We start from the raw sequence: 27,228 nt of genomic DNA on the forward strand, positions 1-27,228 counted from the left end.
AGCAGCTGAATTCAGCTGAGCAATTTTGCAAACTTACTCGGCCTCTTCAGAATCATTCCTTCTCAAACTAAACAGATTGGCACATCCTGACAGTCTGTGTTCTTGTAATTAAATTGTACCAGCATCACACACATATTTGGGCTAGGCTGACATACTGCTGAGGTCAGAGGGGAGTCTAGCTAGAAGGTCTTTGGGTAACAAGCATGCCTGGGCTTTTGAAATTGTGTCGCTAAGGAAAAAAGGTTTGCCTGAGCCGCACAGGTATTCTGCTGACATCAGCAACGGAAATAGGGAGAGGTGGGAGAGGGAAGTGGGTGGTGGTAGGGAGTTAGGAAGAGAGACAAGGGCTTTGGGAGGTGGGAAAGCAGCTGGCCAGCATTTTTATTGGTGTTAATCTTGGGATGGATTGAAATTTTAAAAGTTAAGACCCAATATAATTTCAAAGGCAAAATATTATTTCAGAAAGTCCCCAGTGGCCAACTCTGGTATTTAAGAATGTTGAGACAATTTTTCTTTTACTTCCTACTAATTTGATTAAATTTCTTAAAACCTCCTAGCGCTCATTTGGTGAAACTTGTTTAGCACCTCTCCAGTATATCTTGCTCTTTGAGAAAGGTAGAATGAATGGGTCACCGGGTAATCCCACGCATCCCTATAGCAGCGAAGATGAACTTTAAAAGTTTTACAAAGGCTCCTTTATTCATTTGTTTGTTTTTAATTCTGTGGAGGACCAGAGAGGACAAGTGGACTAGAGAGAGCCACAAAGCAAATCTGTGTCTGGGCCGGTGGTAGGCCTAGGAGTCCCTGCTGCCTCATGGCCTCCCTCTTTTCCTCCTTCTGTCATCACTTCCAAAGAGGGCTCGGGGATCTCATTGCCTCACGGGCTTCCTAAACCGAGAAGGGACTCTGGAGATAATCTTGTCCAGTATTTTAATTTTATATATAAGGTTGGCAAAGCCCAGAGGGGTTAAACAGATTTGACTATATTCCCACAGCTGCTTGGTGACAGCGTCCGAGGGGACGTCAGAGCCCCGATTCTCACTTTAGCCACCTTTCCATTGTGTTGCTTCACTCTCAAACTTAAACAGATCGTGGAAAGGGCAGTGCTGACACCTAGTTTGCTTACTGCTAGTGTTTATGTGGCATAGTCTCCGACCAGTGTGGATAGTCATGTTTTGTTGTTGTTGTTTTTTTTTCTATGCCACGTCAAGGCTATATTCTTAAGCAACTACCATTGATGGTAGACCATGTGCTTGAATGAGCCAAGAGGTATTCAGGAGCTTGCAGTGCCGGTGGCAGTGGGCAGCAACGAGGGGACGTGATTTTCCAGTGCTTCCCCACCACCCAGCTTCCTTTGCCTTTGTCACATCTGTCTAGGTCTTTCATACAGACACCTTTGGATTGGAGCATTTTGCTCTCTGCTCAGGTCTGACTGAATCCTTCCTATCTGCTGTGATTGCTGTAGGGCTTCTTCTTTTCTCTCTCCCTCCCAGATAATTTCACAAGCCTTTCTCCAGCATCTACCAGGTACCCAGCACTTTGCTAGGTGGAAGTCTTGGGAGGCAGCATCTCCAAGATGGGACTTACAGGGGAAGTCCCATTTCTGGTCTGGACTCGGTGAAAATCATGGGAGAGATCATTTTACAGCTCTCTGCCTCATTTTCTCCCTATTTTACAATGTATACCATGGTTCTGGTCTTCCTCCTTCATCTTTAGAAAATGATAGAAATGGATAAATAACTAAATGTTTATAAAGTACACTGAGTTCTCTGGAAAGATGTTATTAGTACCTAAGGTTGATAAAGCCAGGCAGCTACTCGGGGTCTGTTTTATGCCTTTTCCTTTCCCTTCTTTCTTCAAATATTTATTAAGACGCAAAGATGTAAAAGATACAACCCTAAAATCATTCAACATGGAACTGGAAGTGACCTTATAGATTTAAAAATCCAATGCCTGTGGTTCAGAATACAAATATGGCTCCTGGGAACGTTGTGATTTGCTGAGAATGACCCAGTTATAAGCCCCTAGAATGAGAATTTGAGAGAGTATCTTTGGGTTTCGGGTTCAGTGTTGTTTTTAAACATGGCCATAAATCCTGCACTTGAGCAACTGAACGCTAAGAAGCTACCTAGGACATTTTTGTGAATGTTTCTACATTGTATGCTCCTTGTATTTTCTTGATTTTAACAAATTTCTTTTACTCTCTTGGTTCCTTCCCAATCTACAGTCGATGTTGCGAGAAGAAAAGTTGTGGGAACCGAAATGAGACTCCTTCAGACCCCGTCATCATCGACAGGTAGGGGGAGAAAGTGATTGAAACAATCATTCCTGGTTTCTTTCCTTTACGAATCTCCATGCTGAGTACTGATCGCTTGGGATTTGCCATAAGGTTGGTTTCATGCTATCTTCAAGGCAGAGCTAGTCCAACATGTGTTTTCTTGTTCTGGTTGGCCTTTCTTGGAAGAAGTCAGAAACTTACTTTCTGAACATGTGTCTCTAAATCTATGATGAGATTCTTTTTCAGGTGCATTGATGTCAACCTAATAAGGAGTATGTGGATGGTAGAGGATGCCAGCTCTCCTATCTGGCAGAGCTGGGTCTCAGTAAGTTTCTTGGAAGAGGCAGTGTACCCCAAGTTAAGCGGCAACCCCTTTATCATTCTCAGTGATTGCTGTTGGCTTTGAAGACTATCAATTTAGATTACAGTTTAGGGGATTATGACAAGCTCTCTCTTACACTGAGGGAGATTCCATTCTACCACAGAGCATTGCATTCTGGGTCTTATGTTATATTCAGAGTGCGCAAGATTCTCTGGGACAAGATGCTAATTCATTGAAATGTGATTTAGGCATCCTCAGCTGTCTGTTTTTGTGATTGGAAACAGAACTTACAAACCAACGAAGAAATACCAAATTAACTTCCAGCAATCATGTAATTTTAAGAAATCCCCTATTCCCACCCCTAATTTTTTCTCTTTCGTTAAAAAACGGAATAATTCCCTATTGCTTCTTTCTTTGGGTTTTCGTGTTTCTAGCCAGGTCCTGAAATGGATTGGAGAGACCACAGTCTCCAAAGTTGTTATTCCGATATTCCAATGAATTCTCAGTTGGGAGAATGGAACCTCTGGCATTCTTCCCAGAAAGCCAGCTTGGTTTCTTTGTGGAAAGTATAGCATAGCCCTAGGAATGAGGAGGCTGGAATCCTGATCCTGTCCTCGCTCCTGACCTTGGACAAAGCACTCAGCATCTCTGCTCTTCAGTGGTACAACTGGAGGGTACTGCCTGCCACTCTAGGTTTCAGGAGGCTCCAGAAGTATCTATCCATGGCAGTTTTGCAGTCTTCTCTGAGATGCTTGGAAGAGGTTGATAACCAAATGTAAAATGTTTGTTGGGTGTGTGGGGCGCCTTTGCCATCATAGGAGGTTCAGGTGAGACCCATTTTAGGGAGCTGTTTGGAATTTCCTTTTTGGTTTTGGTTTTTCTTTTTTTCCTGAAAGTGCATAGAAGCTCACAATAAAAGAGTTGTGAGAACTCTCTAGGGTCAGCCATCTTCCTCATTTGACAGATGGAAGACTGGCCTGGGAATGCTGACATGCCTTGCCCACGATTGCACAGCTGGGTGGAACAGAGCTGGCCCTAGAACACAGCCGTCTGTCCTCTCAGCTCGTGCTCCTCTCGCTGCCACAGCCTCCCTCTCCCGGAACTGTCTGTCCTGACTTATGTGACTTGGATGTGTTGATTGCATGTGGCCCCATTTCCCAACTTGCCAGGATGCCCTCAGGATCCCCTGGGGGAATTTCAAGCATATGAGAACAGGCTAGATGCAGACCCAGTCCTTTCCGGCGTGCACACTGACCTCACCAATCATCTCTTCTCCACACACCTTTGCTCACCTTTCAAGATGGTCCTCCATCCTCATGACTAGTACCTCTTCTCTTGCCCCACGAACCAGCTTTCGAAATGGTTGCAAACCTACAAATGCCAAGCCGCATCTTACATCTCGTAAGCGCACATCCTAATGACTCTGTGCAGAGCAGTTCTTACTTTAAGAAACCTCATATAGCCTGCACCTGCGGATAAAGCCAAACATATTTGCATTTTCATCCTCTGTGATACACAGTTACATGTACAAAAGAAAGTAGTCTTTCTGCATCCACACAGAAGATTTTCAAATTAGGTGTTTTCACTGTTTGTGCTAGGATGCCTTACATTCTTCTCAGAAGGTGGACATTGTATCTTGGCTGCATATTATAGAGCTTTATGTGACTATGGCATTTATTTTTTTACATCATTTGCACAAAAAACAGCCCAGTGATGTCTCTGCATCACTTGAAATATGTGTTACTTTCGAAATGTCGCACATCTACACATGGAAACGTACGTACCCAAGGGTACAGGTAAATTGGCCATCATCAGGGTTTTAGAGAACCCATTTTATTATAAACAGATGCATTTGTTCTGCTTACTCACTGTAAGGCTTTTGTTTGCAAACATTGTTTCCTCTGGTCTTATTGCTCCTGGATATCTTTGGGGCTTACCTTCGCCTCCTTCCCTTCATTATGGAAGTAATGGGAGATAAAGTCAGGTTGCCATTTGTTGGAAGTGGGATGGTTGGTTTTTGTCATCCAAGGGTTTGGTTGAGTTGTGCATCCAGTCCCTGTGTTCAACGTCTGCCAACTTGGAGATGTTGAGATCCCCTATGAGCACCAAACGGGTGCAAAGTAGTCTATTTTGGATTTCCTCTGAGTAAATATAGAACTCTCTTCTTTGCCCTTGTTCCTAAAATGCCAACTAATTATCTCCTCCCCCTGCTCGCTCAATCTAACCAGATGCAGTTAATTTACACTGTCTCTCTTTGAGTTTTCTCACACAACAGGCACACTACACTCTAGCTCCAGGGAAGCCTATTTATTCCCTTGGAATTGTGCATGTTCGGGGGAGGGGATGGGGGGCTCAAGGGTGGTTCCCAAACTCTTCACCACAAAGGACCCCTTCTATTGTTTCCCTTGGCTAACCCAGCGTTTTGTAAGATTTTGCCTGCTAAACTGCAATTAACCAGTAATCATTCAGCTGTAATTCCATTTTTATTAATCAAAGACATAAAACAGAATGGGAAGGAAAAACCTCATTCCAGAAATGACCTTGATCTCATCAGTGGCCAATCAGAGGTTTTGACTGGGATGAGACAACCAGTGTTACCACACTGACTCGATAAGACTTCCAGCTCAAACACAAAACAACTTGACTTTTCACTTAGTCCATGTGACCACATCCTGGGCAGATATTCAGTTTCCAATAAGCTGCTTGAAATATGAAAAATAGTTTTTACTACCTTGTGGCCCCTTCATTGAGAATCATTGGATTTTATAATAGGGCATCCCCCATTAGAGATTTGGTTCTTCATTTCCTAAGACTTAGCCCCAGACCAGGTTTTTTTTTTTCCTACTAAATTATTCCCTGCCTTGATTTTTTTAGAAGCTTAAATTTAATTTTCATCGTCAGCTGTCTTTTCAGCATGGTTTTGTGAATTCTTGGGCAGCCACACCCCTCTCCAAAAAGCCAGGCCAGCACACAGACCAGCAGGACTTACTGCTGAATCATGGGTCCCCAGCAGAGCCTTCTTTCTGTGTACAAATGTGTGCATGTGTAGAGTGGCAGTAGGGTTTATCAATTTTTAGTGTAAAAATCCAAAGTTCCTATTTGAAAGAAAAAAAACCCCAGCAGAACAGAACAAAACAAAACCAAGAATGAAACCATAATCCTTACTTCGGTCTTTGGCCTAAATCTTGTCTATAAAGATCTGTGTGTGGTAAATAAAAATAAAAAGGCTCAAGTTTGATTTACGTTTTGTGGTTTCAGAGCTAATCCAATCTTGTTTTTTCTGGGCTGTATTCTTCTCAAACTCTCTTCTCTGTCTGGAAGCCTCTTCTGAATATCTACTGAATCTCTGGGGCTCTCAGGATAATCTGGTGGTCCATGGGAAGAGTATTTTAGGGACAGTTTCATCGATGTAGGAGAGTAATAAGGAGTCTTTACTATTCCAGTTATTGTAGCCCATAAAAAGTCAGATGGGTAGCGAGGGCAAGAGTTCTTTTTGAGTCTTTGTAGGCTGTCTGTGCCCATGTACATGTGCATAGTGGTGCAATATTTTCTCTTAAAAGGGCAGATCAGCCTATGTTTCACATGCTAAGTATCCTCATCTTTGGTCTTGGGATATTGGTTTCCATATTTCCGAACTCTGTTTCCAGGAGGACCATTTTCTGTATTGATGTAGTTTTATTTTCTTTTTCAAGAAGTCAGACAAACAACAAACTGAATCTCATTCAAAAGGTTTAAACTTAAAAAGATCTGGTGTATAGGTACCCATGAGGGGTTTTCCTGATGTTATCTTCCTTTTTTTTTTTAAATGAATTTTTAGTTGTGGAAAAATACACTCAACATAAAATTGACCATCTTAACCATTTTTAACTATGCAGTTCAGTGGTTTAGGTACATTCATATGGTTGTGCAGTGAGCGCCACCATGCATCTACAGAACTCTTTTATCTTGCAAAATTGAAACTCTGTCCCTGTTGAGCACTAACTCTCCACTCTCCTCCCACCCCCAGCTCCTGGCAGCCCCCATTCTACTTTCTGTCTCTATGAGCTTAACTACTCTAGGGACCTCGCATAAGCAGAATCATACTGTATTTGTCTTTTTGTGACTGGCTTATTTCACTTGGCATAATGTCCTCAAGCTTCCTTTGTGTTGTAGCATGTGTCAAAATTTGCCTTCCTTTTTAAAACTGAATAATATTCCATTTTGAATATATCATATTTGTTTATCTACTCATCTGTTGATGGACCCTTGGGTTGCGTCAGTCTTTGAGCTATTTGTGAACAAGCTGCTATGAACATGGGTGTACAAAGTCTCTTTGAGTCTCTGTTTTCCCTTCTTTTGGATATATACCCAGAAGTGGAATTGCTGGGCCATATGATAATTTGAAGAATGACCAAACCATTTCTATAGCAGCTACCTTATTTTATGTTCCCACCAACCATGCACAAAGGGCTCAATTTCTTCACACCCCCACGTTATGTGATACTTTCTTTCTCTCTCTCTGTTCTTTCTTTCTTTCAAGATTTATTTATTTATTTATTTGAGAGAGAGAGTGCGAGAGCACGTGTGTGGGAACAGGGGGAAGAACAGAGGGGGAGGGAGAGGGAGGGAAAGAATTTTAAAGCAGACTCCCGGCTGAGCACAGAGCCTGATGCAGGGCTTGATCCCACCACCCTGAGATCATGACCTGAGCTGAAACCAAGAGTTGGATCCTGAACCGACTGAGCCACCCAGGCTCCCCCCCGCCTTTTTTTCTTAATAGTTGTAATCCCAAGTTTTTTTCCTGTTGTCATCTTGGTAGGCATCTTCACCTGCTGCTATCCCCTCTAGTTCAAGCTTCCTGTTTGCTCTTTCTCTGCCATTTGGCACATCCTTTTCTTGCCTCTTTCTACCACATCGACTACCTTGTTCCATTGCAGTGCATGTTTGGATCCTCTTTCCTCTGGTCCATACTTGTCATTCCTCTCTCCAGTGTATCACTTAACTCCAGGAAAGTAGTATTTGTGGGATGGGAACTTCCAGAGAATAACTGTGGGGAGTAAAGCACTTACCAACCTTCCGTGCATGCTAGAGGGTATTGCATTGAACCCGAACACTAGAGTTTTTATTAACTTATCAAATGAGCTCCATATTAGTCTCTTCTTGATTTGTGGTGAAGATTCAGCTTTGAACCCTTTCTATTCCTTTCAGCATAGAAGCAGTATTTGGATGGTAGTTGGAGTTGAGCTCTTGCTGAGATTTATATCCACAAAGCCTAGCAGATTCCTGCCATCTTAGGCCACTCAGGCTGCTTTTCAATCTGTGACCACTCCTTTCCTTTCCCTAGAAATGGACACGCCAGACATATCAGTAGAGGCACCTCCTGAACAAGGATTTCTGTCTCTGAGAAGGATGGATAAGACCAATACTCAACATTTAATTGATGCTTACTGTGTGCTGGGCATTGTGCTAAGCAGGTTGCACTAATTAAATAATCTTCTTAATTAATTTTCAATGGTTGAAAAAAGTTTCAATTTTATGGAGAAAAAAAGTGAGTCTTAAGGAGTTGGAGAACTTAGCCAAGGTACCATAGCCAGTTTCAGTGGTAAAATTACATATATACAATGGAATATTACTCAGTCATCAGATAGGATGAATACCCAACTTTTGCATCAACATGGATGGGACCTGGAGGAGATTATGCTAAGTGAAATAAGTCAAGCAGAGAAAGTCAATTATCATATGGTTTCACTTATTTATGGAACATAAGTAATAGCATGGAGGACATTAGGAGAAGGAAGGGAAAAATCAAGGGGGTGTGGAATCAGAGGGGGTGGTGAACCATGAGAGCTATGGACTCCAAGAAACAAACAGGGTTTTAAAGGGGAGGGAGGTAGGGGGATGGGTTAGCCCAGTGATGGGTATTAAGGAGGGCACGTATTGCATGGAGCACTGGGTGTTATACGCAAGCAATGAATCATGGAACACTACATCAAAAACTAATGATGTACTGTATATTGACTAACATAACATAATAAAAAAAAAAAAGAAAAAAATTGGAGTGTAATTAATGGGTGGAAGTTCCAGAGGAAAAGACATTGGTCTACAGGAAGGAAAAATGTTCCAGAATTTAGAGCTGTGAAAGAGTGGAAAAACCTGGGGAGTATGGTCTGGAAGCACTCTTGATGGGATCGTTAGAGAGGGGATCTGTTCTCTGGGAAGTGGTGGGCACTGTTGGCTCCCGAAGTGCCATTTAACTCTGAGGTTGTACAAGTCACATTCATGTGTGTGACAGATTTGATGGAATATCAGTCCTCAGTCCCCATGATGGAGAGGCAGCATTGCGTAGCAGATAGGGCCTTGGACTAGGATCAGGATGCCTGCTTCTAGCCCTGGATCATGCATGTTACAGAGGTCATGTGCTGCCTCTTTGGGCCTCAGTTTCCCTATTTATAAAAAGAAGTGCACTGGATTAATGGATGACCTTTACATTACCTTCCAGCTCTGAATTCTCTGATTCTAGCTGAGGGTCCAGGTTTGGGTGTCAGGCATGCTAATTTATCAGCCTTGCTCATCAATAATTTACGGGAGCTATTAATATGTGCCTTCCATGCCCAGACTCCCCATCTCTAGTGTAGGGGAGCCCAGTGCTGTGAAGAGTCTACAAAAGCCTGGCCCCAGGCTATTTTTTTTTTTTTTTAGTGAAAATTCCATTCTCTCAGAGAGGGTGTAGATTTTCTCACTAAAAAACACAGATTATCTGCCCAAAGTGAATGCATCGTTCTTTCTTGTTCTTTGTCCATTGTTGTCTAGTAAAACCTTTGCCAGTTTCTTGGTCATATTTGGGAGACCCAGATAAGAGAAGGGACTCTTCTACTTGCTGGTGTAGGAAAAGACAGCCCTTTGGTTGCAGCACTTCACATGATGACAGCCTGGATCAAGTGGTAAATAAGAAATGAAATTTCCTTTGAGAATATCCCTCTCTTCCTGCTGATTAAAGAGACGGTACAGAAGAGTTATGATGTTTACTTCTGTTGTTGGGTTAGTGTGTAAGAGTTATACTTATTCTACTTGATGGACCAGCCTTCCTAGACTTGCAGAACTTTAAGATTTGACACAGACTAGCTCAGTCATCTGTACATTGGTTCATTCCATCATTCATTCATTTAGGATATTTTTCAGTTATTCAGCTATTAAGCAAATTATTTGTGAACTTCTGGCACTAAGAGACCATCAGGGAATATAACAGCCATGGTTCCTACTCTCACAGAGCTGACAGCTTAAATAATCACACAGTAAAATATATATTTACCAACTGTGAAAAGTACAGGGAAGACGAGGTGAGTGGCTGGTAGACAGGTTCTAACTTTCTAGTCCCATCATTTCTTTCCTCATGAATCAAGATGGAATCAAAATGTCTGTTTCATCAAGCAGACCTTGAATATGTCCTCCTCTCTCTTTTTGCCAATACCAACTCTACCTGGAGTACCAACCCCAAACTCTGCCAGTATAAATCCTATCCATTTTCCAAGACTTGCTTCAGATTCTGCCTCTTCAAATATATCAATTCTTTTATTATTATTATTATTATGTTATGTTAATCACCAAAGATATCAGTTCTTATAGCCAAAGTCTTCTCACTTGACCTTTGTCACCTGTGCTTGCTCTTGTTAGGATGTATGGATATTGTCATCTTTTTATCTATTTGGGTTTGCCTGACATTTCCAAACATATTGTAATTCTTGGATACCAGACATCATATGTCACTTAAGTCTATAATATTTTTTAGCTTTGTGATGGTGCTATTAATACTGCCTTTCTCAATGAGTTGTATTAAAAACATTAGTGAGTGTAAGGTGACTACCATACTGTATAACGGAAGAGATGCTTTAAAAAAGTCATGGCAATTATTACCTTGTATCTCCCACAGTGTCTATCCAGTGGTTTGGATACTATAGTCACTCCGTAAATATTAGTTGGCAGATTAATCTGTGACTGCCAAGCCTTGAAGAGTTTGGATGACTGAGTCCTTTGCCAATTCATATAGGACCTTTCCTGTAACTAGTTGTATTTGACTACTGCTTAGCAGTCTTACCCCCAGTGGCAAACAGGTACAAAACAATGCCAAGAACAGATATCTAGGGTTGTGAGGCAGAATGAATCACTCAGTAAATGTTTATCAAGTGTCTCTTATATTATAGACTTTGCAAGGTGCTCCTAAGAATAATAAAATTGGATAGACACGAAGCTTTCCCATCAGGAGCTTATAGTTCAGATGGAAAAGCAAAGGATGTGCAGAAAAAACCGTGATGCAATGGAAAATGCAAAAACTGCCCTAAGAGAGGCAGAGATTAAAGCTCTGAAGACCTGTAGTGGGGAGATGATTTTCATCTAGGTGGAGGTGTGAGGGGGTGACAACTCTAACTTAGACATTCCTGGCTGAGGTCAAAGGGCATTCTAGGAGGAAAGTATGTAGGAGAAGACATATAGAAAGGAAAGGCTTTCCCAAATCTGCTCATAGTTTTACAAGTGCAGGGATATGTGTGAAGGGGGGGGGCAGTAGGAGAAGTTAGATTATTTGGGTCCGGATTTTGTAAGACTTAATGTACCTGTACAAAAGTATTTTGACATATTTTGTTGGTTGGTGGAAAGACATCAGAAGATTTTGAGTAGTGCAATTTTGTGGTCAGGTCAATATTTTGGAGGGATAACTTTGAGGATGAATTGGAAAAGGGGGAGTGGAAGTAAGGGAACCTATTAGGAAGGCATTACCAATAGTTCACAAATGCTTTTTTTTGGGGGGGGGGGATTTATCAGTTTATGTGCCAGAGCTTGGGCATTATTTCCATTATTTTGTAACACCAGGAATTGGGAAGATGGGCAGTCTTCAAATTTTGTGACTTCCTATAAAAATATCCCAGTTTCTGATTTAGTTTCTTTCATCTTCTTCAGGATGTGCTCCCTTTCCCACCAGTAGTGGTTGGGAGGTGGGTTTTCCCTGTCAGATACCAGTCACTGGAGGTAAAAGACCCATTTTCTCACCTCTCCACATTTCACTTCCCCTCCCCCAATACACCCACCACTCCAAAGCTTTTGCTGATGTTGCCACTTGTCCCCATGAGTACACGTCCTTTGTTCACTGGAAAGCTCAGATCCTTTGCAAAGAACTGCTGTTGTACCATCTGGCAATCTGTGAATTTTTTAGTAGCCTGGATGTTTGTGAGAAAGCAGGAACTCGGAGGCCAGAATCCAAACCATTTATAAGTACTTCTTCAGAAAAGAGGTGAAAAAACCCAAACCAGTTCACCTTTACTAGCATTTTCTAATTCAGAGTGCTTGCACAGGTCCCCTGGATCAATTCCCAATGAAAATCAGAGGACCAAGTGGTTGTATGCAGTTATGCAGAACAAATAATGGTATGCTTCAACTTCCAGCTTCTTCCTCATAAAATGGTGTGATGTGATTGACAGCAGATTTTCCCGGAAGTGGTAGAGTAGAAGAACAGTACTCTGAAACTGTTCTATGCTGGAAATAAGAAATAGGTGTTTGTTTCTAGGAAAAGTATTTCTTTTCGGAGTTGTCTAGCTGGCTCTCAGGGGAACAAAGGACTTTGACCTGGGGAAAGATTGATAAGACTGCACGTTCATCCAGAGAGAACCTTCTAGAACTTCCAGTTTGTTCTTTCTTTTTCTGTTTGAGCAAATTGGGCTAGATAAGTTCTTCTGGGTCTATCTTTAACCAGCCAAGAGGCTAACAAGCCAAATTGTTGGGAAATATGACATATCCCAAGGAGATAAGAAGGAAGTTATCCACAGATAGGGTTCTACCCATTAGGACTTGATTAGATGATTTGTTGATTCAAATCTTATAAGAATTTTTCTCTGTTGCTCTGTTCTTCACATTGACCTAGAGTTGCAATTGGAGGGGGCATTTGCTCGAAAGGAAAGTGGTTGGGGGACAAGAGGCTCAAAGCATGTTAGGCAGCCCAGACCCAAGTCTATAAAGAATCAGCATTTCATCAGCCTGGACTGGGTAATTAATTAAATGATTGTCCTCCAGGAAGGTTTTGTTCTAAACTCAAACTCTCCCAGCCCCCTCAAGACCACCAAGGAGCCAGAACTGGTGAGAAATGCTGCAGCTGCTCACATATAACAGGAGCTTTTGAAAAGGAAATAGGGAGAAATTCCTAATCCCACTGATACGATGGCAGGAATGGAAGAATTTGCAGGGATGGAACCAGTTGGATTCAGGCCAGCATTTTGGGTTTAACACCTGCATTTTCTAAGGCACATAGGGTGCCAGGACTTTTTAAAAAGAGAACTCACAAAATGGTCATGCATTCTGGGTCATTGTAACTTCGTATGCTGTTATTCACACATAGGACCTCCAATAAAGCCCTTAGGTGGGTCTCTGTGGAGACAAAGGGCGAGCCTTTTGTTTGTTTGTTTTGGGTCCAGATTTGCACAGTTGTGCAGGACATTTTCTGATTGTTTTAAAGCTATGCACGTGACTGATCTTAGCTATGTACTGGGACTATCACCCCACATTTCAGATGAGAAAACTCAGTTGAAGAGCAACTCCTTCAGTGGCCATGAAGCAAGCAGGTCAAAGATTCAACTGGGATTAGAGGCAAGATCTCTAGCTCCTAGGACAAAACTCTGATGGTCTATGCAAGGAGAGGACAGGGAAAACAATGGCATTCACGACAAATACGGTGTTGCTGAATTGCAAAGCTTCTAACTGGACTGGAGCTTTGGAGGATTCATCACCTTTCAAGCACCATGCCGTGGGTCAGACTGATGACATTTTCCTTCACTATATAATCAGTAATTTTGTATGTAGCCGGTTTGTTCTGTGTAAAAGGCTTTTTCTTACCTACAAGAAATAAGGCTGTACGTACAACACAGATTTATGACATGTGGATTGCATACATAAAGTGGCTATTATTCCTGCCATGTGATAATAAGTGTAGCAAAATCTGGCTTCAGATCTAGGTTTGACCACTCCTCTATGCCATTCATGCATTTACTCACTCATTCATTTCCTGTCTCTCATTGAGTCTGGACTTGCCAGATTTAGCAAATAAAAATATGGGATGCCCAGTTAAATTTAAATATCACATAAACATGAATGATTTTTTTTGGTGTAAATACATCCTAGTTAAATTTGTATTTCAGATACACAGCAAATATATTTTCAGTGTAAACCTTTCCCATGCGATATTTGGGATATACTTAGACTGAAAAAAAATCATTTGTTGTTATCTGAAATTCAAAATTAACTGGGCATCTTGTATTTTATTTGGCAACCCTACCTGAATCCCAGTTTCTTATCTGAAGAATAGGGGATTGAGGGCTGCCTTACAGCACTGGGCTGGGGAGAGACGATGTGTATGAGAGCCCTGTGCCATGACTGGCCCCCGGGCTAATTAGCACATGCTCAGTTCCTTCCTTTTCATGTTTTTTTCCCCCTACCTTCAGGTAAGGGTCATCATTATCTTCTTGTCTATGTGGAAGTTGACTCACACTTAGGAGATTCATTTACGAGGCTGATAGATGAGCAGAAAGCATGATTGGGAACCATCAGCATTCCCTGACTGCCTCCCTCCCCCCCCACACCACTCCCCGCTGCTGCCCCCAGTCTTTGCCAGTTTCTCCACCCAGACCCCTCCTCACAGTTCTGTCTCTTGTCTCTTTTTGTCACCTCTCAGTGCCTTGCTCTCATGCTCTGTCTAGACCCTGTTTTATGGACTTGTCGCCTCCTTTGCATTGCTTTTGCTTAGTGTCCACTGTCCATCTCCTGTTCACTTTCATTCTGACTTCCCTGAAAGCCTTTGTTCAGCGTTCCCTAAGTCTCCTTCAGCGCTTCAAACATGTGGGATTGTTTAGGCTCGAGTGATAAATTGCACAGAGTTAAAGGTAAAGGGGAAGCTCCTCTTTCCCCACTTGGTCTTGGCTGACGTTTGAACAAGAGCCAGACTTTACTTCGATTTAATGCTAACAGTCCACTTGATGCTTGCCCAAGTAAATGTAGAGTGGCTAATGCATTTTATCATCCAGATGTTGAGTCACAAGATGAAGGATAACCACCATTTAGGCATATATCTGGGTAATTTAGTGAACTGAAAAAAAAAATCTAACTTTGAAAATTTGGTGTCATTTTGAATGTTGAAAAACGGATGGCAGATTTTAAAATTCCGCTCTTGCTTTCCTCACTTCCCTTGCACCCCACCCTGTCCCCATCTCCCTCTTTTTTCCTTTGTTGACCTTTCTTTTTACTTCCTGCCTTTGGTTTTAGGGTCTCCCTTGCTTCCCCACCCCCCACCTTGCCTCACATTTTCAGTGAGGTGTCTGACCTTGATTCCGACACGGGCTGTCAGAAACAGTTCAGTGAGCAACTTGTACCCTAGTGCCTTTCTCCTCAATCCCCTCTTTCTTCTTTTCATTCCCTGATGAAGAATGAAATGCTGGCTTCACTGTAGGTGTTCTGTTTATAACTCCGGCTTGGCGGTTTTCACTTCGAGTGGAGTCCATTGAGCTTGTAAATTGTATTGGATCAGTGAGCCCATAATGAGACCTCCAAACCCAAACAGTAGAAGTCTGCTGGGATTTTATTGTTCATAAAGCTTTATTCCCTGGGGAGGGATAGAGTCATTAGGTGTGCACTGTGTTTAATATTTGGTCATGACAGGAAGCAATAATTTTCTATTTTTATGGTGGCTTCTGAGTTTTTAAAGCAATTGTCTAATTCCCATCACTGAGACTGGAAGCAAATTAACCAGACAGTGAGGTAAGCCTGGATGTGGTTTTGGTCAGGGCCTATCTGGTTTAGCGTCTTTCTCCATCCTCTGCCTGAACTCTGCTACTCTGATGGCTGGCACCTGCCCACTCATGGGTGTAACTTATTATTTGGAGTCCCCTGAACTCTTCTTATCAGGTAGAAATGTTCTTTCTCCAAAGAGGATCTTCTTTGAGAAGCACTCTCCTGTCCTTTCAGACCATCCCCTCCTCAGATGAGAGAAATGTGTAAAGTTTTTCAAAATTAACACCATCCTGAAAAAGCCTGCCTCCCTGCTTTGTAACCTCGGATGAGGCAGATAGATTTGAGTGGGACATCTATTCTAAAGATTTGCAACCTAGTCCAGCATAAAGAAGCCCCCAGTTAAGGTGTTAGGTCTCCTCGCTTCACAAAGGGTGGGGGGATGCTTTGGCTTAGAAATCTCTGAAAGAGAGCCCAAGCCTAAGTATTTGCAGACCAGGGCAGAAAGATCAGTTTGGTGAGTTGGCATGATTTCTATCAGTTGGGCCAGGCTGACCTGCGATGCTGGAACAGGAGGTGGGAATTTTCCAAGGGCATGGGCTCAGCTGTTCCCCACTCACATCTGTAAAGGGCCATAACTAGTAGATTACTCCACGGGTCACGGGGTCAATGGTCCACTGACTGCTGGATGCTAGTCTACCCTGGCAGCAGGGTTTGAAGCCCCGTGGAAATAGAATTCTGTGATGTAATTCCGAGCATGAGGAAGGTTGAACAGAAGGCTAGTTGTTTTGAAACCCATTCCATCTGTACATCATCTTGGTCTCTTCAGCACTTTTTTTCCCCCTGGTAGGAGACTAAAAATGAGGCGTCAGTGACATGCTTCTTCGGGAAGTCACAGCCTACCATTTTTTGAGTTTTACAGCATTTAGCAGGAACCAGCTGGGCAAAATTGTGTCCGAAAAAAATTGTCATGCTTGACCTGACCTGCAGAGCTATGGAACTGACTCTTAACTCTTAAATCAGATGTGATGACCTTGAGAAAAACTTCCTGAAATCTCCCTGGCATGGGAAGCCTAGACTTGTTGCACATAAGTGGATTCCAGGGAAGGTTAGGGAGCCATGGACTAAAGGCAGAAAACCAGAGCCAGGGAGTAAATGAAAGGATCTTTTTTCCAAACCCAAGTCACACATACCTATCCTCTGAAATATTATGCCTGCAGAGGCAGAGGATGTTTAATATCTTCCCAAGGTGTCGGTGTTCGAATCCCTCCCTTTCCTGTCTACCCCCTCCCCCTCTTTTTTTTCCCATGGATGCTGTTGATGGTCCAGGGAAGCCTATGGATCTATGATCCTATTGGGGCTTGTTGATTTGTTCAGATAGAAGGAGCTGCTAAGTTTCAGTTAGAGGTCGGTGAAAATAAAGATCTAATGTTTACCCTTCCAAGTTCACAGACCTCTTCAATCTCCAAACACATTGAAACTTCCACCAACGATGCATTGTGCCCTTTCTTTTCTCTTACCCTGGCACCACCCCTTTGTTCTCTTTCTCGCCTCTTTACTCCTATTCTGCTCTTGTTCTTGCCTCCTTTCCTCTTTTTCATTTCCTCTCACTCTGTGCCTTTTTTTCTGTCTCTCCTTCTCCTTGCTGCCTGCCTTCCCCTCCCTAAGTCATCGTGGACTTGTGCAGGAGCCGATTGCCAGTGTGTTTGTCAGGAACTTGGTCTCAGCCGTTCTGTTGCTCTCAATGGCCCATTTGTTTGCTCCTGTGAAGGAAAAAAAAAAAGAAACTTTTCCAACCTATGAGTTCCGTTGTCTCCCTAGGGATCCTTGTTTGAATCTTTGCTGTAAGATTTTTTTTTTTCCTATGAAGTACCAAAGAAATAATTGCCTTATCGTTAACAAACAGAACCTGGCTCTTATCACCCCATACCCCAGAGCCTTGGTGCAAAAGTTGGGCCGTGCCAAGTGCATGCATTAACCTGATACGCGAAACCCCTTTTCAAAGCCGGTCCTTGGAGGACGCTCATTGAGGGCGTTTTTGTCGAGGGGTGGCACAGTGAAAGCACTTCTTACAGCACTGGGTGCCAAAAGAGATTGGCTGGCATTTACACCCCGGTTACAACAAAAAAGAGTGTATTTTTCTGGGAGGAACATTTTCAGATTGTTCTAATTGTCACTGGCAACGAGCAATACTTGGAACTTGAGTCTTGCGGGGGCCTCGCTGGAGTTTTAAAGCATCCCTTGGCACGAGAGACTTTTTGGTTCCGTGGGTGAGCTGTGGCCTGAAAAAGCACACAGATCATAAAAAGCGCCAGGCCTGACTGCCCACTATTGCCCTGAAAAGGATGTGACATAACTTGGAACCCGGACTGTGCTGTCAATGTGGATTCGAGTTTGTGTTTGGAGCTGTAGAGGTCTCCCGTGAGAGCTCATTTGCATCTCGTAACAGTCTCTTGGCCTCCACCTGTTCGTGCTCTAGTTTATAAAAAGCAGAGATCTTCCTTTGGAACCTGCAGAGAGTGTGGTATCTTCTCCTCACTCAAATCGATGGTATCATTTTCAGAAACCCTGAGCGTGAGGTTGGCCTCTTTCTATTCCAATCTACTATTGGAGCAACATCGCTTCTGCTTTCTTTTGGATCTTTCGACAAGGCAGATGCACAAGGGATCTGGGGAAATGCTTGCTTTGGGGTCAACTTGAATTGCTATCCTTTTAAAAAAGTTTTCCCTATTGTGTCTTCTTTGTTAAAATAAAATAAATAAATAAGAAAACCCCACAGCAAAACACAAAAAAGATATATGATGTTGTAGCGACATCAGATACTGACAGCGCATCTCAAAAAGATCCTTGGGGAAGCTTTTGTTTGGGGTGGGAGAAATCTTTCTCTTAAGCATTTCCCAGCATTCCTTCAAGACATCTGGTTCTCTCATTTTCTCTCTGACTTCTGTGCTTTTTTTTTTTTAAATAACTCCACTACTGTCATTATTTTTATTATTTTTAACCATTTAACTAAATGTGCTGAATGGTGATCCCACATGGCATCTTGTCTAAAACCCGTTTGACCTTCAGAAGTGATGACCTTAACCAATTTTTACTGGCAAGTGTCTTGACTTTATTACTCGGGAGACAGTTTATTTTTTTTTCCTTAAAGAGAGAGTGAACAAGAGAGAGTGAGCTTTTCTTAAGATCAAAGAAAAGGAAAGAGCAAGGAGGTTATACCCACCCATCTCTATGCTGGAGCAAAATTTTCTCTTTCCCATCCTGTTTTATTATTATTCTCAGTGTCCTTATAAAAGCATAAATAAACAAGGTGAAATTGCACCCATGCCTCCCGTAGCCACATTCCCCTCTTAAAGCATGTGGGAGCTCCTCTGTTTGCACTTTGAAATTGGGTTGCTGAGTTGAGGCGTTGTCTAATGTAACCATCGTATTATTTTCTTTTGCCCAGTATAAGCGGAGGCCAAATTGATTAAATACAAGGAAAAAAAAAATAAAAGGAGGCAAACTGGGTTGATCATCTTTCTGCTCTAACTTTAGTAGACACAGGTCTGAGTGAGAAGGATTAACTTTGCTGCTTTGTGTACCCTGTTGTCCCTAGGCTCTATCTCCAAAACCAAATATAAGTAGGCAGAATGTGTGCAGTTGGCAGACACTGAGTGAAGAGGCCCCCAAGTGGAATGAGCACAGTAAATGAATTGCTGTTCTACCCTGGGGCAGGGCGGAGTGAGAAATATCAGTAGAATAGGGCAGGACTGCGCCGCCTCAGCCTCCCTGCACCGAAGGACGGGTTTAGGTTTCTGGCATCATAAATCTCAAGGCCCTGTAAACTATGGGGAGATAAGAACATTTTGGCTGCAGCATCCTTCCTGGAAATGGAATAATTTCCTTCTAGGTTATTTGTGGTTTGTATGATGGAGAAAATATTAGGACCCTGACATAGAGCATTTCTTTTGGGGTGAGGGCCTCGTGGGGCCGAAGCAAAGGGCTTCTTTAGGAGGTGGAAGCATGGAAGGTGTCATGGTGTTGGGAAGGGGTCGTATCAAGCTGGAGCTTCGGAGCTGTTTCTACTGTCACCCCGCACCCACCTACAGCTGCTGCCGTCAGGATGTCCTCTTTAGATGGGCTCAGCATGCAGGTATTATTGGTCCAGGCTTTGCCAAACGTCAGGAGATTAACGATGATTGGCCGCGAGCTTGACCAAGGCACCAGGAGTTTGTGAAGAAGCCTTTTCTTCATTGGTACACCGGGCTAAGGAGAAAATTGCCTTTATAGGTACAGTTTACAGTTTGGATCGCTAGAGCATCCGTAAATCCTGCTTGCAATAAGAATGACCCGTTTATAGCAGTTGGAACCTCTGATGTATTCTCTGTCACGTCATCCCACTCTAATGCCATAGCTCTCATGCAGTTTCACCTTATTGAAGGCAAGCAACGCTATTGATTCAGTTAATTAATCAAGCCCTCGGTCGCCACCCAAATGTGTTGTGAGACCGAGTAGCCCTAAGCACTGTGGTAGTGCTGTAGGCGAGGGGACAGGGGCGGGGGGTGGGGGCAGGAAGACTTCTGGTTCAAGGTGGAAGGGGAAAGATGAGCATGTATGCACACTCGAGGCTTAAAACACGTTGCAAGTGTCTGGGGCTCAGACCAAGCAGTCAGTTCTAGAAGTCATGTTGATATTGTTGCTAGGTTGTTTTTTCTTCTGTGGTCACTATTATTTTCTTGGTCCACCCATCACAAAACAGAGGTCACAGCACCATGACCTTTTCCTGGTGGAATGGACCGCTGAAGAAGTCACATGGCCAAGTTTGTATCGGGGGTCCACATTTGTTTCCTCCACTCTTTTAATCAGAATGCTCATTTAATTCTATTCCAGCACCTGTTCAGCAATTAACACCCTACGATTTGCATCTTACCCTGACATTTGCTATCTTTCCAATTAGTTTTTATATCAGTATAATTAGGTAGGGTTATTACAGTGCATCAAGCAGGGTCATGGTTATTCCCAAGCCTTTAAGCGCTTTCCCAGATTTGTTTAGGGAAGCCACTAAGGGCAAATGGTTGATTAGGATCACTGTTTTTCTTCTTCATTCAGATCTGGAGAAAACTGTTTCCCCATGTGGCTCATGAAAGATCAGGGAAATATGTCAACCTATAAGAATTAGTATTATGTAGTTCATGACTTTTGGGCGAATTTACAGAGGATTATAAATAAGGTACATAAGGTGGATGTACTGTGGGTGTTTTCTGTGCGGGGGCCAAGGGGAGATCCTCACTTCACTTGCTTTGGGTTATCAGTGGCAGGGACAAAGGGAAACTGAAACCTTCTAAGTCAACTTGTGTGTGTGTGTGTGTGTGTGTGTGTGTGTGTGTGTGTGTGTGTAAAGGGGGCGGGGGAGGGGGGAGAGAGAGAATTGTTTTTATCCTAATGGGATAAAGGGATAAAGAAAAGGTGATTTGAACATTCAGCCGATATCTATCCTTAAGCTTAAGCTTGGTTTTGTGATTTTCACCCACACTGGGAGTATCTGATGAGACCAAAACCCAAATTCCCTACTTACTGAAAAAAAAAAAAGTAAATTCAGAAGGCAGATGCTTTGCTGGGTCCATTAGTGTGTCTATTATATCCTGGATACTTGGAGCATTGCCCAGATCCGATCTATAGGTGATCCATGATATGGGCTGGAGGGAATCCGTGCCTATCGTTAAATGGAACGTCCAGAGCTAAACTTTGATAAGTTAAGATTTAAAGTATATGCCGTCCAACAACATATTATGGTTCAAGGTGGAAGGGGAAAGATGAGCATGTATGCACACTCGAGGCTTAAAACACGTTGCAAGTCTCTGGGGCTCAGACCAAGCAGTCAGTTCTAGAAGTGTATATGGTGTTTCTTTGTATATGCCTAGGTCAGATTCAGTTTCCTCATAAATGTACACGTACAGGTCATACATAAGTATTTAGGTCAAATTCCATTACACGCAATGGCAAAGTCTTGGAATTTGGAGATAATTGTTGGAAACAAATGAGGACTTTGAAATTTCTAGGCAGAGTTTAGATTTTGGTGGGCCCGGAATTGTTTGTAATGGTACCTGACTTCCCCGCTGAATTGGAAGGATGACATAGCAATATCCGGATGCTGCCTCTGATACAGTTGTTGGAGAAACAATACCATGATTGACGGGGGATGTAATAATGCCAGAGTCCTCTGGGAGAGAATTTTACACTGTCTGATTTCATATCGACAAGGTTTTCTTTTACCTGTGATACAAAATTGCATGGAGTCATTTTGTTGTGGCTTGCCTTGATTTTTTAATAGTGAGTAGAAATGTGATTTTGGGACGTGTGTATCAGGAAACCAGGCAATCTGAATTGTCATAACTGGAGCACATCTATTTACAACGTGGCACAAGGCGGGGGGGTGCCTGAAATTAAAAATCCCAAATACTGTGTGGGGATCTCTGAATGTTTCTGCCTTAAGAAGGAAGCGGGCTGGGGGAGGGGAGAGACAGAGTAGGGGAAAGAGTCATGTGACATCATAGATGTTGCTTCTACACCATTTTGATATTTCCTCCTCAAAATGTTAACACAGAGTAGACACTCAGCAAATATTACTTAAAGGAATGACAGAACCTACTGTTAAGACAGCAGGAACCAAATGGTGCAAGTTCAGTGGGAAAGAAGCAGCAAAGGGTGCGGGAAAGCGCAATCTGGTCTCTGGAAGAAAAACAGGGAGAAATTTGGCTGTTTTACTATTGGCTGTGATTGGCATGATAAAGTCTTAGTTAATTCATATCTATTTTTTAATTGGGACTGTGTGTTTCAATGTCAAGTTTTTGCTCCGATGTCCTTTGGGTCTTAGATGTCACCTCGGTGAAGTGCCTCCTTCCTGGTCCTGCACTTCTAACCCCCTTCCCTACTTGATTTTTCTCATCACACTTTTCACCAATTAATGTGCTATCTACTTTAATCATTTGTTTACAATGTGTATTTGTTTACATCATGTGTATATTGCCCTCCCTGACTCCCACTACAGGGTGGGGCAGAGAGTTTTTCATCTTTCTGTTCGGTGGTTTATCCCCGACATCTAGAATAATGTCTAACATATAGTAGGTATCAATGCATGTTTATTTAATGAGTGAATAAAAGAAGACCTACATTATGGAAGACTTAGTTTAATGTTTCAGTGGTCAGAGGTATCAGGGACGCTTTGAGTATACACACTGCACACTGACCAAGGAGACAGGGAAATTTCCCTTTACCTGGGTGCCTCGCTGGTAGCACCTGTTTGAAATCTAGCAAACAGCACAAACAGGGAAAAGGTCTCAAAGGCAGAACATATTATGTAAGTTCAGAATGAATACTGTAACCATGTCCATTAGTGGAAGAGTTAAGAACCCTATCTGCCCATCTTGGCTCATACTTCATCCTTGCCTTAATAGATTTCATCTGGAATGCAAGCACACTTACTTGTAGCATGAACGGGCCTGTTTCATATACTAAATACCAACTCCAGAAAAAGAGCGCAAGAGTATGTGTGAGAGGGACAAGCTTTTGTATGCATCAGGACTCACTTAGATGATTTTCAGCTCAGGGTTAAGGCCAATTTCTCTATTTCAAGCTAGGTATTTTTGATTGCATTTTTCTTTGCATAGTATTCTTATAAACTACTATTTTCATATAAATGGGAAAATATACTTTTCCTAATGTTCCCTATACTAGTAAGTGTGATGTTAACTTTATATATATAAATATGTAATATATATTTAATATATTTAATATATAAATATGTAAAGGGAACCTTCCATAGAAAGTCCCGCCGACACATCTTACCTGTGGCTTCCTCTCCTCCTTTGCCCACACCCCCACCCTACACACATGCCCCTTTTGACTTTAGGGACAGAAATACAGTCTCATTCCTTTAACCAAAATCGATGACACAAGAACTCTAGGAAAATGATATGCTTGCAAAGAAGTGGGAGAAGTAGAAAAATAAACAGGGCATAATTTTTTTTTCTTTTCTGTCTTGGAATGGGAGCAGACGGATTTGGCTTCCCAAGGTGATGAGGTTTCTTTCCCCACTTCAGTTTTCTGAAGCTCCGGCTCTTTCAAGGCTCCCTTTGTAAAGTTAGCACAGCGAGGTGGGGAAGGGTTTACCGCTCTGGAGGAGGAGTTCTGGGAGGGGGACTTGTCCAGGCATCAGTTTCTTATTCATACTATGCCCTTTTGTTGGCTGGGCAAGTGCCCCTGAAATTTGATAACGTGTTGGTTAAAAAAAAAAAAAGTCCAAATAAATATTATTTTCCCCTAAGAATGCTGGCAGGATGGCGAATAGCACCTGGGAGGTGCCACAGGGCAGTCACAACAAACGTGGACTCGATTCTGGGAAGATGCATTTTGGGGTCTCGGGCAGGGTCCTTTCAGTCGATGGTGGCAACGTACCTCACTCCTGCGGCACTTGGGGAAAGACCTCCGGGATGCAGATCCTTGTCTGATCCTATGCGTCCTGCCCATGGCATTGTGCATGGTTACAGCACTGGACGGAGGGAGCATCTGGTCATTATTATTTATCGATTGGCAAACCTTAAGAGTTGAGGTGGGGAGAGAGAGAAGTGAGCTGAAGGGAAACATTTATTGGGAATACAGTAGGTGAGGACAGCATTCAGAGCCACTGAAAATGGAATTAAAAACGAGAGAACCGGGGGCTTATTCCCAGCACAGAAAATAATATGAAAGAGAAATGTTTCTTTGGTTCCTCCTGCTCCTTCTCCTTTTCTCTTTTCTGTCTCGTCCTTTTGCCAGAATAAGTTGGTCGTCTCATAAACACACCGACTAAGTCTAAGAAAGCAGAGCCTATGTGAGGGAGAGCAAGATTAGCAAAATAATCAATATAAACAATATTACCGACCGTATGCAATTTCCTTGGGAACAACCCCCAGTGACCAGGATGCAATTTCCGTTGCTTCGATAAATGTAGTTTGCCTTTATCCCTAAATAGCTCAGCTGATCAGCTGTTGAGGACTTGTTTAGAATCTGCAGCATGGGGACAGTTATTAACCTTCGCTGCAGATCTGCTGCCTTAGAGACATATCTGTACGTGTATGTATATTTCATGTGTACACGTATCTATGCACGCATGGTACACGCATAAAGACACATGTGCCCCCACGCACATATGGGTAAGCATAGAACCAAGCTAATGTGCTTCTTTTATGGGGGGGGGGCGTGCTGCAGACTTGCTTGGTGGGGGCAGGTGAGCGTGTCCACATCAGCGCCCACTTGCGTCCCCGCCTTTCAGCCCCGCGCTCCGGCAAGGCGTGCCAACGAGGTATGGCAAGAGCCACCGCCCCGCGGGTCTGCTGCGCTGGCAGGCCTCAGGGGATAGTCTCGTCAGCTTTGCGCCCTTAAGTTGAGGGAAGGCATTCCAAGATGTCATAAATAAATAAATAACATTTGCCGTTGTTTATAAATCAATTAATTTGTAAGTTGAAAGGTCGCGCAAAATATTTAGCGATTTCCGAGGCGGCTCGCAAGCTGCAGCGGGCGGCCGAGCAAGCAGCTGTCAGGATGGTGCTCCCGCTCGGCGCTCAGCTGCTCGGCACCCGGAATTTTCTGCCGGGGGGACGGGTGACCGCTTGATTAGTCGCTCCTGGGTTTTGTTCAAGGGAGAGCTCTGCATGGTTGCATTTTAACACCTTCTCCACTAAGCAGGAGGCCAGCCCAGGGTGCTAAATTCCTGTCTGTGGCTGTCTGTGAAATAAATCTGTGTGCCGGGCCGTTCCAAGCTGTCAGCAGTGGTTCGCCCTGATGGGCCCCTGAAAGGAGTTTCCTCTCGGTCTGTGGACCAGTGAGCAGCCACTAGGGAGCTGTCTTTAGCTCAGATTTCAGAGTTCGCTCATTAGACCAATAACAACAGACACTCTCTTAAACATATTCACAAAGTTATATTATGAGAAAGGAAAACAAAATCGCCAGGGCCAGACAATGCTAATATTCGGTTTCCCCTTGCCTGGTGCACCAGCCGAGATGGGAGACGGGAGGGCTCCAGGACCTCAGGCCCCCTGTCCGTCCAGGTTGCCCCCCCGCTTCCTTTTTTGATGTGTGGCCTATCTCCGTGACAAGTTTATTTATCAAAGCAAAGTCGCCTCCCTTCCTGGCTAGGCAGTGTCTCTCATCCATTTTCTCTGTTCCTGCCTAACGGGAGCCTCAGCCCACGGTATCCGAGGTGGAGGGCGTCCAGCGAGATGATTATTCCATGTTCTGGCTTCTCATGCTCGTTCTTGCAAGGCATGTTTTTCCCCTTGGCTCTAGGATGTCGGCAATCTCCTCAGATATTCATGCGACATTCGTGAAATGAGGCCAGGAATGAAATTTCTGAGTGGGGTGTTTCCCTGCAAAAACAGTGCTGGCCTCTACCCTCCACTTAACTTGTTCATCTCTTTTACTTTAAACGTTCCTGAATCTCTATACCTCTCTGCCCCGCCTGTTCCCGGCACACGCTCGCTGGCCTATACCAGATACCACGTGGGTGCCGTTTGCCAAGAATCTCGGAAAGCTTTAATTTGGGGGCAGTGTTTCTCAGAGTCGCAGCTGGAGGATGCGAGACCTCGTCAGCACCCCGTTGCCAGGCTTTGGCCGTGTTTGCCTTTCAGTCAAAGATCTCTACCTGGGAGAGGATTATTTCCGTGTTACATGCTTTAAAATAATTTTAAACATCGAATTCTCTTTTTTTTTTTTTTTTGGATGCCGGATGCTAAGTACATGCTTGCTTTCCTATTCTCGCAGTTATTTATCATTATGATGTGCGATCTGATTTGTGTCTGGTAATGCTAGTTTTACCGTTACACATAGATCTGCCTTAAGAATTCCCTGGTGTGCACTTGTATGGAGAGAACATGCTGAATACGTTCATACTTGGCTTTAGCACAAAGGTGATTCTCCTCTCCCTGAAAAAAATTTAAAAACTTGGGTAAAGTACGTTCAGCCATTGTCAAGTAACTCAAAGAAAGGCAAAGAACAAAATAACTTTTTTTTTCTTCTTTTATGACAAATTCAAACTCCCACTCCATGTGCTGTTTTTTTCTCCCCCTTTTTTCCCTTTCACTCATGGATAACTTAAAAATGGCTCAACTTGAAATTTTCCATGTGTCCAGGAAAGCTCCTGGGACTTCTGAGGATATGTAGGCAGGAAACTCTTCAGAATATATAAGCAATCAAAAATTTGTTTTCAGTTTGTGAGCATGCTGTATAAAATAGCACAAACTCTCTAGCTTAGCTCGCTTTGCCTACAATTTTATACACACATGGTGTGTTGTTGTTTTTATTTTAGTTTGTGAGTGATAGATAAATAAGGCTAGGAGTAATTTGTTTATTCTGGGGAAGGACAGTTAACTGGGTGTTTCTATATAGAGTCCGTTTGTTTTTTTCCCCTCTACTGTCTAGTTTCTAATGGAACAAACACCTGGGATATGAAAAGTGAGGGTGATAAAATGCTGCTAATTTAATGTTGGTATTAGAGTTTCAGGCGAACGGGGAAAATAAAATGTAAGGCCGTAATTCTTGTCCTAACTGTACTTACCGCCCTTTTCAAAAGAGGGCTTCCCCCCTGGTTAGTTACAGTTACCTTAGTGAGTATTTTGGTGCTTAACTGAGTAAGTTAATGCGCCAACTAGCTTGGGCAGCACCCCCGTCTGTCTCTGTGGCCCCCCGCAGACTGGCGTTTTGCTCTCGAATGGTAGCTTAAACACCAATTTAGTGGCCATGGATCATGACCTCACCAGGTCCTTGTCAACCGAGGCTTCTCACAGTGATAAAGGCAGAACGTGTTTTGCGGTTTTCTTGGTCAAACGCAGCCTCGGAAGAGTGTGAAAGGAACTGCAGTAAAAGAAGGAGAAAAACG

The 27,228-nt window shown here is 43.1% G+C and overlaps 1 protein-coding gene across 2 annotated transcripts in view; it reads left to right on the forward strand.

Moving 5' to 3' along the window:
* EBF2 (EBF transcription factor 2) overlaps positions 1–27,228 on the forward strand; it is a 187,161-nt gene that overhangs the window by 9,174 nt on the left and 150,759 nt on the right. For both annotated transcript variants that reach the window (XM_078069494.1, XM_078069495.1), the window contains one exon: positions 2,228–2,296. In XM_078069494.1, coding sequence (XP_077925620.1) covers positions 2,228–2,296 — 69 coding nt within the window. The remainder of the gene's footprint in view (positions 1–2,227; positions 2,297–27,228) is intronic.

Source organism: Halichoerus grypus, chromosome 3 (genome assembly GCF_964656455.1).
Source record: "Halichoerus grypus chromosome 3, mHalGry1.hap1.1, whole genome shotgun sequence".
NCBI lineage: Eukaryota > Metazoa > Chordata > Mammalia > Carnivora > Phocidae > Halichoerus > Halichoerus grypus.